Below are 13598 nucleotides of genomic sequence, written 5' to 3' on the forward strand. Positions count from 1 at the left end.
TTCTGATTTAGAAACTGAGGCAGGAGAAAATAAAGAATTCAATAGGTCAGCAGTTCTCAAAGTGTGGTCCAGGGACCCCCAGCAAATTCCCAAGAACCTTGCAGGAATCCTCAAGATCAAAACTAGTTTCGTAATAACACTAAGATGTCATCTGACCTTTATGCTCTCATTCTTTTGTAAAGCACAGTGGAATTTTCCAGAGACTACATGATGTGTGGACTCACAACAGGCCGGCTACAGACGCAAATGTAAGAACCAGCTGCTTTCTCTCAAGCCAGACAGTGACGAAGTTTGTAGAACTGTGAGACAACACCATCCTCCTCCCAGCGTTTTTTTTGTTTGTTTGGAATTTATAGTCATTTTTATTAAAAAGATAGTATTCGTGTTAAATTGGAGAAGGAAATGGCAAGCCACTCCAGTATCCTTGCCTGGGAAATCCCATGGACGGAGGAACCTGGCAGGCTACAGTCCATGAGATCGCAAGAGTCAGACATGACTTAGCAACTGAGCAAACACACATTCATGTTAAATATCATGTCTTAGTTTTAAATAAATGTATATGTTTACAGTTTTTCTTTTCGATATCTAATAGGGTAAATATTCGGAGATGGCAATGGCAACCCACTCCAGTACTCTTGCCTGGAAAATCCCATGGACAGAGGAGCCTGGAAGGCTGCAGTCCATGGGGTCGTGAAGAGTCGGACACAACTGAGCAACTTCACTTTCACTTTTCACTTTCATGCATTGGAGAAGGAAATGGCACCCCACTCCAGTGTTCTTGCCTGGAGAATCCCAGGGATGGGGGAACCTGGCGGGCTGCTGTCTATGGGGTCACACAGAGTCGGACACGACTGAAGCGACTTAGCAGCAACAGCAGCAGCAGCAGGGTAAATATTGACAGGCATAAGCCATATAAACACACACTCTGGTACTTCCCTAGTGGTCCAGCGGCTAAGACTCTGTGCTCCCAATGCAGGGGGCCTGGGTTCAGTCCCTGGTTATGGAACTAGATCCCGTGTGCCACAACCAAGAGTTTAAATTCTGCAACTAAAGGCCCCACACGCTGAAATGAAGATCGAAGATCCCACATTCCACAACTAAAACCCAGCACATGTTAAAAAAACATATATTATTTTTTAAAAAGCAGACTCTTTGGGATCCTCAATTATCTTTAAGAGTGTAAAGCAGTCCTCAGTCAATTTAGTTTGCCAACAGCTATACTGGTGAAGGAGTCACTGCGCTGAACTCAAACCCTGATTTCACGCCACAGGCCAGGCACCTGCCACTTAGCCACAGTTCACCTGGTTTTCCACGACCCCAATGCCCCCCACTCCCCGCCTTGTTTCCTATCAGTCAGATCAGAAAACAATGTAGCCCAGTGGATATAGCACAGGTTTTAGAAAGACCAACCCCATCGCTCACAAAATGTGTGACTTCAGGAAGATCATCTCCCCTCTTGGTACCTTTATTTCCTCACCCTTAAAAGAGGGAGATTGTGGAAGAGATGGAAAGTTGTCCGGATCCATTCCTCCCTTCTTTCTTATTCAGAAAACTGCTGGGCACAGAGCCACTGAGAACAAAGATTTGATTTTTCAGCCTCCCTTGCAGCTGGGAGTGGTCATAAGACTAAGCTTTGCTCCCCTCGCTAACCCCAACATAAGCAGGAAGGTCGTGTGTGACTCCCAAGAAGCAGCCCCCAAAGGAAGGGGTGCTTCTTTCAACCCTTCTCTTTCTATGACTGGAATGTGGTCATGATGTCTGATGCTTAAGCTGCCATTTTGGGCCATGAGGCTGAGGACAACAGGGAAACGAGACCGAAGGACCCTTTACCCAACACCATGGCATCAGTACTGGACATCCCACTCCGTACTCCTTCTCAGTGAGAGAGAAATACACTGCTCTACCATGGAAGCTGTTTCTACTTTAGCTATCCTGGCACAGCAGGACCTAGTCCTAAATGAGACAGCAATGCCTGCCTTCAACTTTCCTGCAAAATAAACCTAAATGACATAACTCAGGGAGTGCAATCGACTGCTTGTAACTGTTGTCATTGCCTGCTGTCAGTATTAGCCAAACAGCTCGAAGATGGCTTCTCCTCAGCTCTCTGCTAAACCATTCTGGCAGGGAGACCAAAGAGGGTCAGATAATTCACTTCCAGCATCTCCCTGGCTCCGATGCCCAGCATTAGCTACTTCTGTCTTCCTGCATCTCTCGTCTGTGGTGCCAGAGGCTGGCGAGAGCGCGCCAGCCCCAGTCCATCAAGCCATGACCTCACCCTGCCTGGGTGGGTGTGCAGACCCAATTGGAGTCCAACTTAATCACATTTTCAGTTCATTAAAAAGCACCAGGCCTCCTCCCTGGAGATGCCAAGCCAGTTGGAGGGAGAGGGAGAGAAAAGTTCATCTCCTCAAGGGCAGACGGGGTGGGGGCGGTGGGGATCGAGGAGATAAAAAACAGGAGTGAGAGATCTGGAGCTCAGCTCTTCTGTTGGTTCTGGAACAGTTGACAAAGGAGCAGGGGTGGGGGGCATTCCTAGGTCTGGAGTGAACAAAGAGGAGACTAACAGATAAAGTGCAAGATTGTTCAGGCCAGCCTTGAAGTGGGTGTTCAGCAGCTGCCCCCTGGGGAGGTCTGGAGGCGCCTAGACCTGAAGTGGTCCAAAGCCGTGGGTTCAGGAATTCACCCCCAGGGAAGGTCCCAGTTTCTTATTGCTCAGCCTGCAAGGATGAGTGGGGGAGGGTTGCTGATTCTATTTATAACTTCTGCCTGGCTTGGGATTCCCTCCCACATTCCAAGATCTGGCTCAAAAGACCCCATGAAACTGGCTCATAGATTTCCACTAAACGGATGCTTTCTGTGAAGCTGGAGATTGCTCTCTCTGAGATAGTCAGAATACAGCCTTCATGAGAAGTAGGATAACTGGATATGTCCCTGAAGTCCCCAGTGCCAAGGGAGATGGCTACAGAACCCTCCAAAGGACCCATCCCACCCACTGTGCTCCTGGGCAGCATCTGAGAAGGGGTCAGGGCAGGACCAGCTGGCCGGGAGGACAAAAGCTTGGCATCAGCCCCGGTTTCCCAGTTTGGGGTTTGTCCAAGCTCTGGGTCTGGAACAGCTCCACCCACCCTGCTCCCAGTCAGAAAGGGTCATCAGCTCTGTGATAAGAACTGTTGTACCACATGCCCCTTAACTAACTCCGGATGGCATTCACATGGTCCACTTTCATGGTTGTTCACTGTCTCTTATGTGTCTTGTCCCTGAGTGAGATTGCAAATACAACGTCAATAAAAAAATCTCAGTAAATACGTGCCATCAGGCACCTGCAGCTTCCTATCCTCGCCAGGAGGGGAGGAAGGGAAAGAAAACCACTTGGGGAAAGTCTCGGGAATGTGTTTGTGTGTCTATGTGTATATACATGTGTGTGTGTGTATGTGTGTGTGTGTAAGTGCATATGTGTATGTATAGGTGTATATTGTGTGTATGTATGTGCCTATGTGTAAACTAAACTTTAGTTTTCCACTAAACTAAAGCATCCGTTTAGTGGAAATCTATCAGCCAGTTTCATGGGATCTTTTGAACCAGATCTTGGAATGTGGGAGGAAATGTGCTGGGTTAGGGATGCATTTGCATCTGCTTAATTTAAGGGAAGCTTCCCTGGTGTGGCTCAGCAGTAAAGAATTCATCTGCAATGCAGAAGACCCAGGAGACTCAGGTTCAATCCCTGGGTGGGGAAGATCCCCTGGAGGAGGAAATGACAACCCACTCCAGTATTCTTGCCTGGGAAATTCCATGGACAGAAGAGCCTGGCGGGCACAGTTCATGGGGTTGCAGAGAGTCAGACACGACTGAGCAAGTGAACACACACACACAATTTAAGGGAAAACTTGAAACCCAGTGGCAGCCCCTGAACTCTGCCATGAAGCTAGACTTCCAAAGGCAGAATGGCCAGGGTCACTGTCCCACCACCACCACCAGCCCACGGGCTCCCTGCCCCTCCTGCCTCCCTTGCACTCAGATGGGTAAGGGGATTTGCTGGAAAGGGAAAGGGTGCTTATTTCCTCAGTGGTCGGTATCGGGCAGAGCTTTGCTGGTCTTCAGAGGGGAGACTGAGCTGCAGAACAGGGGTGCAACTACGTGAGGACACAGCAAAGCTCTAGAAACCACGGATTCTTGGATTTTGGCAAAGTCCCCAAAATAAATCCTCACTCCTTAACCTCTGGATGACTTGAGAGAGCAGTTCTCATACCACAGAAAGGGGAATGTGTGTGTGTGTGTGTACATGTGTGTATGCATATATGTATGTGTGTATGTGTGTGCATATGTGTACATATGTGTGTGTTTATAGGCGTGTGTTGTGTATGTGTGTGCCTATGTGTATATGTGTGTCTTTGTGTGTATTGCATATGTGTGTATATATGTATTCGTGTGTATGTGTGTGTGTACTGTATGTGTGTATGCATGTGTATATATAGGTGTATATGTGTATTGTGTGTGTATATGAGTGCGTGTGTGTATATGTGTATATAAATAGGCGTGTATATGCGTGCATACTTGTGTTCAAAACCCAACTCAGATCTACTCATCACTGGGACCCAGTGGGTGGGCCCCCTCTGCAGAGCCAGGTCAGGTCCCTGATAACTAACTCCTCCAGGGTTCCTGGATTACAAGGATCTCTTCTTGAGATACATTGACCTTCCCTGAACCAGACTCTCCAGGCACAGTTGCTTTCTCTAAGAATCCAACTATTCTACCAAACAAACAAACGTAACAAAATTCATCCCAATCTCCAAGAAAAGTCTATTCTAGGCCATGAATGCAGGAGGCCAGGAGAGGAAGCAAGGATGCCAGGAGTGGACGTGGCCAGTAAGCCCTCAGCTCTGCCAGGGCACTGAATCCCTCCCCGACGAGGTCACCTCCCTCCAGGTCTGTGAACTTCCTCCCAGGGCAGCTGTGGACAGAAATAGGAGAAAGACCTGGGTACGCACTTTGCAAATAAAAGGTGTGGGCAATATTTCATGAGGCTGTGAAGAGTGAATTGCATTGTTCCCAACAGAACGGGTATTTTGTGTGCCTCTTTGTGCCATGCGGGGAACTGTTATGGTCATTCAAAGTAAACATGAGTGTTTACAAATGTTAGCTCCAGCGCAGACAGGTGACTTCTTAGGGGAAGAGGCTTTACAGGTGAACAGTGGGCTCTTCAGAGGAGGCAAGGAGGAGAAGATGTGCAGACACGAACAGCAACAGAACAAAAGAAATAAGGATTGTGTTCACTCACACACACACAAAACACTAAAATCGGAACCAGAGGAAAACAGGCAATCTGGGACTTTTAGGTGACTGATAGGAGCACCACTGGACGTGAAGTCCTGAGTAAGATTTGGAGAAAGCAGACTGCAGGGATCTTACTTCCCCAGTATTCAGCGCCACTGAGGGGGCATCCCTTGTGGCTCAAGATGGTAAAGAATCTGCCTGCAATGCAGGAGACCCAGATTTGATCCCTGGGTCAGGAAGATCCCCTAGAGAAAAGAATGTCAACCCATTCCGGTATTCTTGCCTGGGGAATTCCACGGACAGATGAGTCCGGCAGGCTACAGCCCATGGGGTCACAACCACTCGGACACGACTAAGCGACTAACGCTCCTTAAATTCCTTAAAACAGCACTTTCCCAGCAGGTGATGGTAAAGTGTCTCAAAAAAAGGGTGTCTTTTTCTAATTAGAAAGAACATCGCATAGACCAGCAGCATCCCCCACCCGGCCTCCCGGAGCTCTGGGCTTCACACTGCAGACAGGATTCCAGGATAAAAACTAAGATCCCTGTGTAAGGTTCAACCCACGCTGACATTACCTAGGCTGTCAGAATTTTTTTTTTTTAAGTGACCTAAGGATCTTTCTAAAACGTTCACTGTGCAGTGGAGTTACCTGCAAATGAATACCAATTATTTGAATATCTATAGTTTGGCACTTTTTATTACTAGGTCTGCACCCTAAGCCCCAGACGCCAGCAGCCCTGCCCTCGGAGAAGCTAAATAGTACTGCAAATCTTTGTGCAATCAAACAAGCCATTATGCGTCCCAGTAGAGAGGCTCCGGTTTTGTTGGCATAACAAGGAAACATTCATTCCCCCGGGTATAAGTAATATGACCTGACTCTCAACGAGCTGACTTCTTGCTGCCACCTCGGAAAGACAGAGAGCCCCTGGCGGCTGGATCAACACCGTCTCCCCCACCGAACACTTGGCCACTGAATATGGCTCTTGGAGCCACAGTGGCAGACTCTTGTAAAGGGATTTACCAGCCCCGACTTCTGACTGAACCCAGGGACCCAGCGAGACCCAACAGGCTGTGGACAATTCGAGATCGCAGGTATCACCTCCTGGAGATGTGTTTTCCAGCCAATGAGGGCACCCCGCTCGTGGACAAACACAGCCTGATTGGATGATGAAGCCCCGCCCCCTCTTCTCAGGTAAACAGCCTGAAACTGGAGTTCAGGAGGAACTTGTGCCTTGGGAGGTGTGAGTGTTCGGGGGCCTTGGCCCAGCTCTGAGAAATTAGTAACCAGTTTCTTAAACTGGTCCCAGGACACTGGTTAGTAAGAACCTTAACGCACCCAGGAGACAAAGTGAGTAGCGAGTGTACAGTTGGAGCCCCCAAAGACCCAGGGGAGACAAACAGGGCCTCTGTGGATTCTCTGCCCCCACCTCCCCACCTCTGTCTCCAGGAGACAGAGTGCCAGGCTCCCTCCTCCACTCGGGCCTCTGTATCAGGTTTCCCCATTTGGAAATCCACTCTTCACCTCCCACTTCTTAGGTGTACACGAGAGTATTCCTTTGTACCCCGAGGGTGGGAGCATTTATCTTGAGCTTACTCTATGATGCCTGTGTTTTGCAAACTAAAGTGAGACAAAGCCCATGCCCTGGGTGTCAGAGGTGCCCATGAGCTGCCCACCTAACTCACTAATTAACTCCCCCACCCCCCACCCCCTTAATCCCCCGTCACACACTCAATCCTACCCCTGCCTAGAGAACACTGGAAAGGGCGGAAGACAGCTAACCACAACCATCGGTGGAAGTGGAAGTTTGGAAACAAAAGAAAGAGATGGTAAAACCCCTTCTCCTCAGCTCCTTGCTGCTCAGGGCTTCTGGAGTCCCCTCAGCCCCAAATTCCCCTGGGTTACAAGCAGCCCCAGAAGAAAAGCTGGCTTCTGCCTGTTCCCCACCCTCCGTGTCCGGGTGCCTCTGCGCCTCACTCTCCTTCTAACCCCACGCTGTGCTCAATTCCCCCAGAAAGAATGGGGTTATAGCTGGGGGGAGAGGAGGAGAGAAAGAAGGAAGTTTGAGCTTAACACTTCAAGTGCTATGTGTGTTTGGCCTGCTTCCCCGACTCCTGCTCTCAAAGTGCGGCCACCCCAGGGGCAAATGCAGACTCAAAAATAATAATAACAATAACAGCTCAGCCAATTGAGCTGAGCGCTAAGCACTCCACACGTATCCTTTTATAAGGATACGTGGAGCAGGCACTTGTCTGTTGTTTATTTTACATATGTGGAAACTGAGGCTTGGAGAAGGCAAGTGTCCTGCCCAGAGTTACCAATCTGGTAAACGGTCCAGGGATAGGAAAGCTGGAAGGGCTACAAGGGCAAGTGTCTGCTTTTTCAAAGTTTTCCTGAAAAGAAGAGGGAACTATCCCCTTTCCCAAGACAATACCCTCTCCTCCCGGGGTTTGGAACTCAGTCCGTCTCTGTCAGCTGCCAGTGCTGTGCTGTGTTCTAGGTGACAGAGATGTTTAGGGCCTAGCTGGGAAAACCTAGCACCACTGAAACATTGGAAACCCAAGGAAAAGAGGCGTTAGGAATGGACTTGTTGATACATTAGAGATTGTGGTTATAGCGTAGGCAGCTGAAATGAACATGACCCAGAGCATTTTCCTGCGCCTGACATACTCCTTGGTTCGGAAGATAAACTGTTCCTTGAAAGTGGAAAGACTGAGTAATAATGAAGCTTTCTCATGCTAAGGTAAGGGGGTGTGTGTGTGTGCGTGGTGTGGTGTGTTTTATTTAACTTCTGGAATAAGAGTAGGCTAGAATTTCTCCACTTATGTGCAGATTTGTTCTACAAATGAAAAATCCTCGGTTATGACTGTGGGGTGGCCCATTCCCTGGATAAATGACCCCACCTAATTTGCATCCATCCATCCACTGAATATTTACTGAGTGAAAGTGTTAGTCACTTCAGTTGTGTCCAACTCTTTGTGACCTCATGGACTGTAGCCCTCCAAGTTCCTCTGTCCATAGGGATTTCCCAGACAAGAACACTGGAGTGGGTTGCCATGCCCTCCTCCAGGGGATCTTCCCGACCCAGGGATCAAACCCAGGTCTCCTGCATTGGAGGCATCTGAGCCACCAGGGAAGCTCTATTATCAACTCTCTCTTTAGCTCAACCCAGAGAAACACACAATCAAAGAGTTTTAGAGCTGAAGGCAGCAAGATTCATGGAGCCAGACTCCTGAAGGAAAACAAGTCTGGAATCATCACTTGGGTGGCCTGAGGTGGTACAGCCAGAACAGCAGAGGATGGGGCAGGGCAGGGTGTGGACTCTGACTCTGCAGTGCTCGCTGATGACTCAGGGCAGCTCCTTAATCGCACCCCCCTCCACCCAGCTCTGGTTTCCCTCATCGCTCTGCACAACCACACAGTCCCAGAGGAGGGGCTTACTTGGCCTGTCAAGTCCCATCATGGCAGTGGTTCTGGGGATAAGCAGAGGTCACCCTCTCCCTGCATGATGGTAGGTTGGAACATCGTGCATGCTCCCTGGATGGGAGGCAGGGAGGTGATGCTGTCAGGTAGCCAAGCTCTACAGGGGACGTTGGGTGTAATGCAGACGCCCTTCGGAGCAGGACTCACCCACCAGAAGCTGAGCGTGTTGGCTGCTGGGGGCTCATAGCCGAGTCACTCTGCAGGCACCACCCTCAATCTAGGGGAGCCGTCCTGCCTCCTGGTCCAGAGGCAGCCTCCATCCACTGACCGACTGGTCAGTGTGGGCCCCTAGCCCCATGGGGCCACCCAGCTTTCAGAACTCCTTGAAGGGCCGGCTGAGGCCTTGATTGGAACTACACAGCATTCAGCTTCTCCCCCTGCACAGCCCTGCCTCTCTCACACCCTGAGAGCCACTCCCTGCTCACAAACCTCCACTTTCCAGGAACCTGACTTACAAGGATCTCATTCCCCAGACAGCGGCGAAGTCTCTGAGCGCAGCCTGTTCAGGGCACTGCATGTTGACAAGAGCCCAGCTGCACCCCAGAGCCATGCTGCTCCCTCCTCCCTCAGCCCTGGCAGCCTGACCCCTGAGAAGAGGAGGTCCTCCATTGAGGGAGGTCTTTCCTACCTAAAGCATCCCAACACCCCCCACACAGAAGCACAGAGACCATCTTGTCTCCACCTACAGAAGGCGGAGGCAAGGTGCGTCCTGCAGATCACTCCCACCTGGACCCCTTCTCCCCAAATGGGATCATAAAGGGTAGCCCTGAAGAGGAAGGAGCTGCTAAGAACTGGGGGAGGGATGGGCGGAGTCACCACCGGAGCTGAGACTCAAATGGAAGCATGTGGACAAGGAAGCCACGTGACCACAGAGGGAACGAGTGAAGGGATGGGGCCACAAGCCAAGGAGCCCCACACCCAAAGAGCTGGAAGAGACAAGGGGGCTCTCCCCTAGACCTCTGGAGGGACCCAGCTCTGCAGACACCTTGAAACCAAATTCAGCCTTCTGCCTTCTGGTACTGTAAGAATATATATCCGTAGCTGTAAGTCAGTGAGTTTGAGACAGTCTGCCACTCCAGCCTCAGGAAACTCTGACAACATCCAAGCTGGTGGCTGGTAGCAGGCCCTGCCCCTCCCCTCCCCACAGTGTCTCCCCTTCCCCCAGGTTCTCCCCTCCCCCACCCAAATATAAAGTAACCCCCTCCCTGCTGATTGCTGGTGAGACTTCAGGTCCTTGCCCTCTATTTGTGCTTTATAACAACCACTTATCGGGCCCTTAAAAAGATATGGTTTTCTAGACTTCCTTGGTGGCACAATGAATAAGAATCCACATGCCAACGCAGGGGATGCGGGTTCGATTCCTGGTCGGAGCAACTCAGCCTTCGAGCTGCAGCTACTGACACCTGCACGCCCTAGAGCCCATGCTCTGCAACAAGAGGAGCCACCACATTGAATAGGTCATGTAACACAACCAGAAAAAGCCCGTGCAGAGCAACAAAGACCCAGAGCACCCAAAAATAAATATTTTTTAAAAATGGTTTTCCACAGCAGAATTTCAGACAGGTAGCAGGTGACAATGGGGATATTTGGGGCTGAGGGGGCATTGGAATGTAAAACAGGAAAGTATAGTAACTCCCTGTACCGACTCATTGGACCAGGCCCATCTCTAGAGTTCCAGGCCCAGGACAGTATTATTAACAAGATTAGGGTCAGCCCAACTCGAACCACAGTTGGTTTTCCAGAGGAAAGGGGCACATGGGACACAGAGCAGCCAGAGGGACCCTCCAAGGTGGACCCCGTCCTCCCCAGGATGGAGGACCTGGGATGGGACCTCATTCTGCCTCTTGACTCCTAAAGCCCCGCACCACCCAGATCACGCCCAGCCTAGGTGACCCACCTTCTGCAGCTCGGAGGAGACGTTGCAGGAGCTGCTGGGAGGGGACACCCGAGGGCACCGCTGCTCCTCACTGCTCAGGGCCCAGGAGTTTGCAAAGTCGTAGGGATCTGAGGTCAGGGTTCCTGTAGAGAAAGGTTCAGGAGGATGGAGCTACGGTCATGAGACCTGGGACTGCTGGGTGAAAACTCCGGATCTGTAGGCATCTGAATCAACTTTGTTTAGATTTGAACACAGCCCTGTGCAGCAGGGGTTTTGATGTTATTTAGTTACTCAGTCATGTCCGACTCTTTGTGACCCCACAGACTGTAGCCCGCTAGGCTCCTCTGTGCTTGGGAATTTTCCAGGCAAGAATACTGGAGTGGGTTGCCATTTCCTCTTCCAGGGGATCTTCCCGAGCCAGGGATCAAACCCATGTCTCTTGCATTGGCTGGCAGGTTCTTTGCCACCAGGATTCTTTTCTGAGCCACCAGGGAAGCCCACATAAATGTTTATGTAATTGAAATTTTCAGAAGAAAAATGAGGATTAGCAGTGGTTTTCACATAGTCCATATCATTATACTTCCTATTTCTCATGAACACACACACACACACATACATGCGCATGTACACACATGCACACATGCACACGTACACACATGCACATGTACACATAAACTGGCAGAGGACCACCTTTTATAGATTTCATGTGTGAAGTTCCATCACAGTGGCACAGGAGGACCTGTTCAGATCATCCAGCATTTATCAAACATCTACCATGTGGGGAATTCAAAGTTGAACCAAGTCAGGTCTGAGGATCCCCAAGATCTGACTTGAGGACAGATCTAGGCCTTGAGGTGGAATGCTAAGAGATAAAGTTCATGAGATAAACTGAGGTGAGGATTCAGGGAAGGTAGAACACCAGGGGAGGAGTCCCAGCATAGGTTGGTGAGCAGGGTAACACAACCACAGCCTCGGGGAACGCTGTCCCAGAAAATCTTACCTTCTTGAGTCCTGAAGTCATCTTCGGCGAAGATGTTAAAGTCACCGCACAGCCCACAGGTCTTGTTGAAGTGTCTGTCCGACAGCAGGATTTGGAAGTTCCCGCTGCCGTCGATCCTGGCCACAAAGCCATAAGACTCGCTGGACAGCTTGTGGTGCCCGGCCTGGGTCTCCAGGTACAGCCCTCTGGTGGCATAGGGCATGGAGACGCTGGGGAGACAGGAGGAGCTCAGGAAGGGGCCATTTTCTGGGAGTTCCTCCACCCATCAACCTGATCGTGTTCTGCAGGGTTCAGACTGCCATGCAGAGGCTGGGATCCTGGTCTCGGAGTCAGGATTCCCCACTCTCACCCACCTTTCCCACCTCCTCTGGGCACATGTACTTTCTCTCTCTGGGCCCCACTCCTTTTTCTGCAAAAATGAGGGCAAGTACAAGGGGGATTCTCAGGGCCTCTTCTAATTTGAACTTTCTGGGCTCCGACTTACTGCTGGCCCCCCTGCAGCACGGTACCGTTGACAAACACATGGATGTCAAAAAATTCCCCGAGGTACACAGAGAGACCCACTCTTCTACCACCTTGGAAGTCCCCTGAAAAAGAAAAGAATTATTTAAACTGGGTAGCAATTATTACCCAAAAAAGTGAATGCATTTATTTATAACCATCATCTCTGTAATCTTATCTCAGTGGGAAACTCCCCCCAAAAGAATTAACAAATGGGCAACAGAAATCTCCCCCAAAATCTCATATGCTCACTCATCTTTCCATACATCTAGAAATATTTATTGAGTGCCTTCTGTATACAAGACCCTCTAATAGTCTATTCCTTTAAAGGAAAATGTAAAATCCTGACTCCTTCCTTCTGGGAGTTTACAATCAAAGTATAAAGGTAAAATTAAGCATGAGTCAAATACAGTGTAAAGCAGTGAATCAAAGCCACCATGTGAGTTATTGGTGACATGAACTCTGGGATGTGTTATTTAAAATAGACTCTTAGAAAGGGAACCCTCCTACACTGTTGGTGGGATTGTAAATTGGTGCAGCTGCTATGGAAAATAGTATGGCAATTACTCAAAAAACTCAAAATAGAGTTTCCATACGATCCAGTGATGCCACCCATAGGCGTATATCCAGATAAAACTGTAGTTCAAAAAGATACATGCACCCCTATGTTCTCAACAGCACTGTTCACAATAATCAAGACGTGGAACCAACCAAATGCCCACCAGCAGAGGAATGGACAAGGAAGATATACACACACAATGGAACACTACTCAGCCATGAAAACGAATACAATGCCATCTGCCTCAACATGGCTGGACCTAGAGAGTATCATGCTAAGTGAAATAAGTCAGGAAGAGAAAGACAAATACCATATGATCTCACTTATACGGGGAATCTAAACTATGACGCAAATGAACACACCTACGAAACAGAATCAAGGACACAGAGAACAGACTGGTGATTGGCAAGGGAAGGGGGAGGGGGAGGTTGGATCGGAAGTTTGGGATTCCCAGGATGAATAAGCAACAAGGTCCTACTGTATAGAATGGGGAACCATATTCAATATCCTATGAGTAACATAATGGAAAAGAATATGAAAAAGAATGTGTGTGTGTATATATATATATATATACATGTATAACTGAGTCACTTTGTTGTACAGCAGTAATAAACACAACATGGTAATTCAAAAAACATGAAAGTATTAGTCACTCGGTCTTGTCCAACTCATTTGCGACCGCATGGACTATAGCCTGCCAGGCTCCTCTGTCCATGGCATTCTCCAGGCAAGAATACTGGAGTGGGTTGTCATTCCCTTCTCCAGGGGGTCTTCTTAACCCAGGGATCGAACCTGGGTCTCCTGCTTTGCAGGCAGATCCTTTACTGTCTGAGAAAATAAATTTTTAAAAAGTTTTTGCCCAGAAAGTGGAGTAAAAATACCAATGACTTCATGATCCAGTGTGCACACA

General features: G+C 49.2%; 1 protein-coding gene across 1 annotated transcript in view; it reads right to left on the bottom strand.

Annotated features, from left to right (window-relative positions):
* Positions 1–13598, bottom strand: part of VWF (von Willebrand factor) — a 122358-nt gene that overhangs the window by 99513 nt on the left and 9247 nt on the right. The window contains exons 4-6 of the mRNA XM_006065776.4: positions 12113–12215; positions 11629–11837; positions 10650–10771 (exon numbers count right to left, since the gene is read on the bottom strand). Of these exons, the coding sequence (XP_006065838.4) occupies positions 10650–10771; positions 11629–11837; positions 12113–12215 (434 nt within the window). The remainder of the gene's footprint in view (positions 1–10649; positions 10772–11628; positions 11838–12112; positions 12216–13598) is intronic.

Source organism: Bubalus bubalis, chromosome 4, assembly GCF_019923935.1.
Source record: "Bubalus bubalis isolate 160015118507 breed Murrah chromosome 4, NDDB_SH_1, whole genome shotgun sequence".
NCBI classification, from domain to species: domain Eukaryota; kingdom Metazoa; phylum Chordata; class Mammalia; order Artiodactyla; family Bovidae; genus Bubalus; species Bubalus bubalis.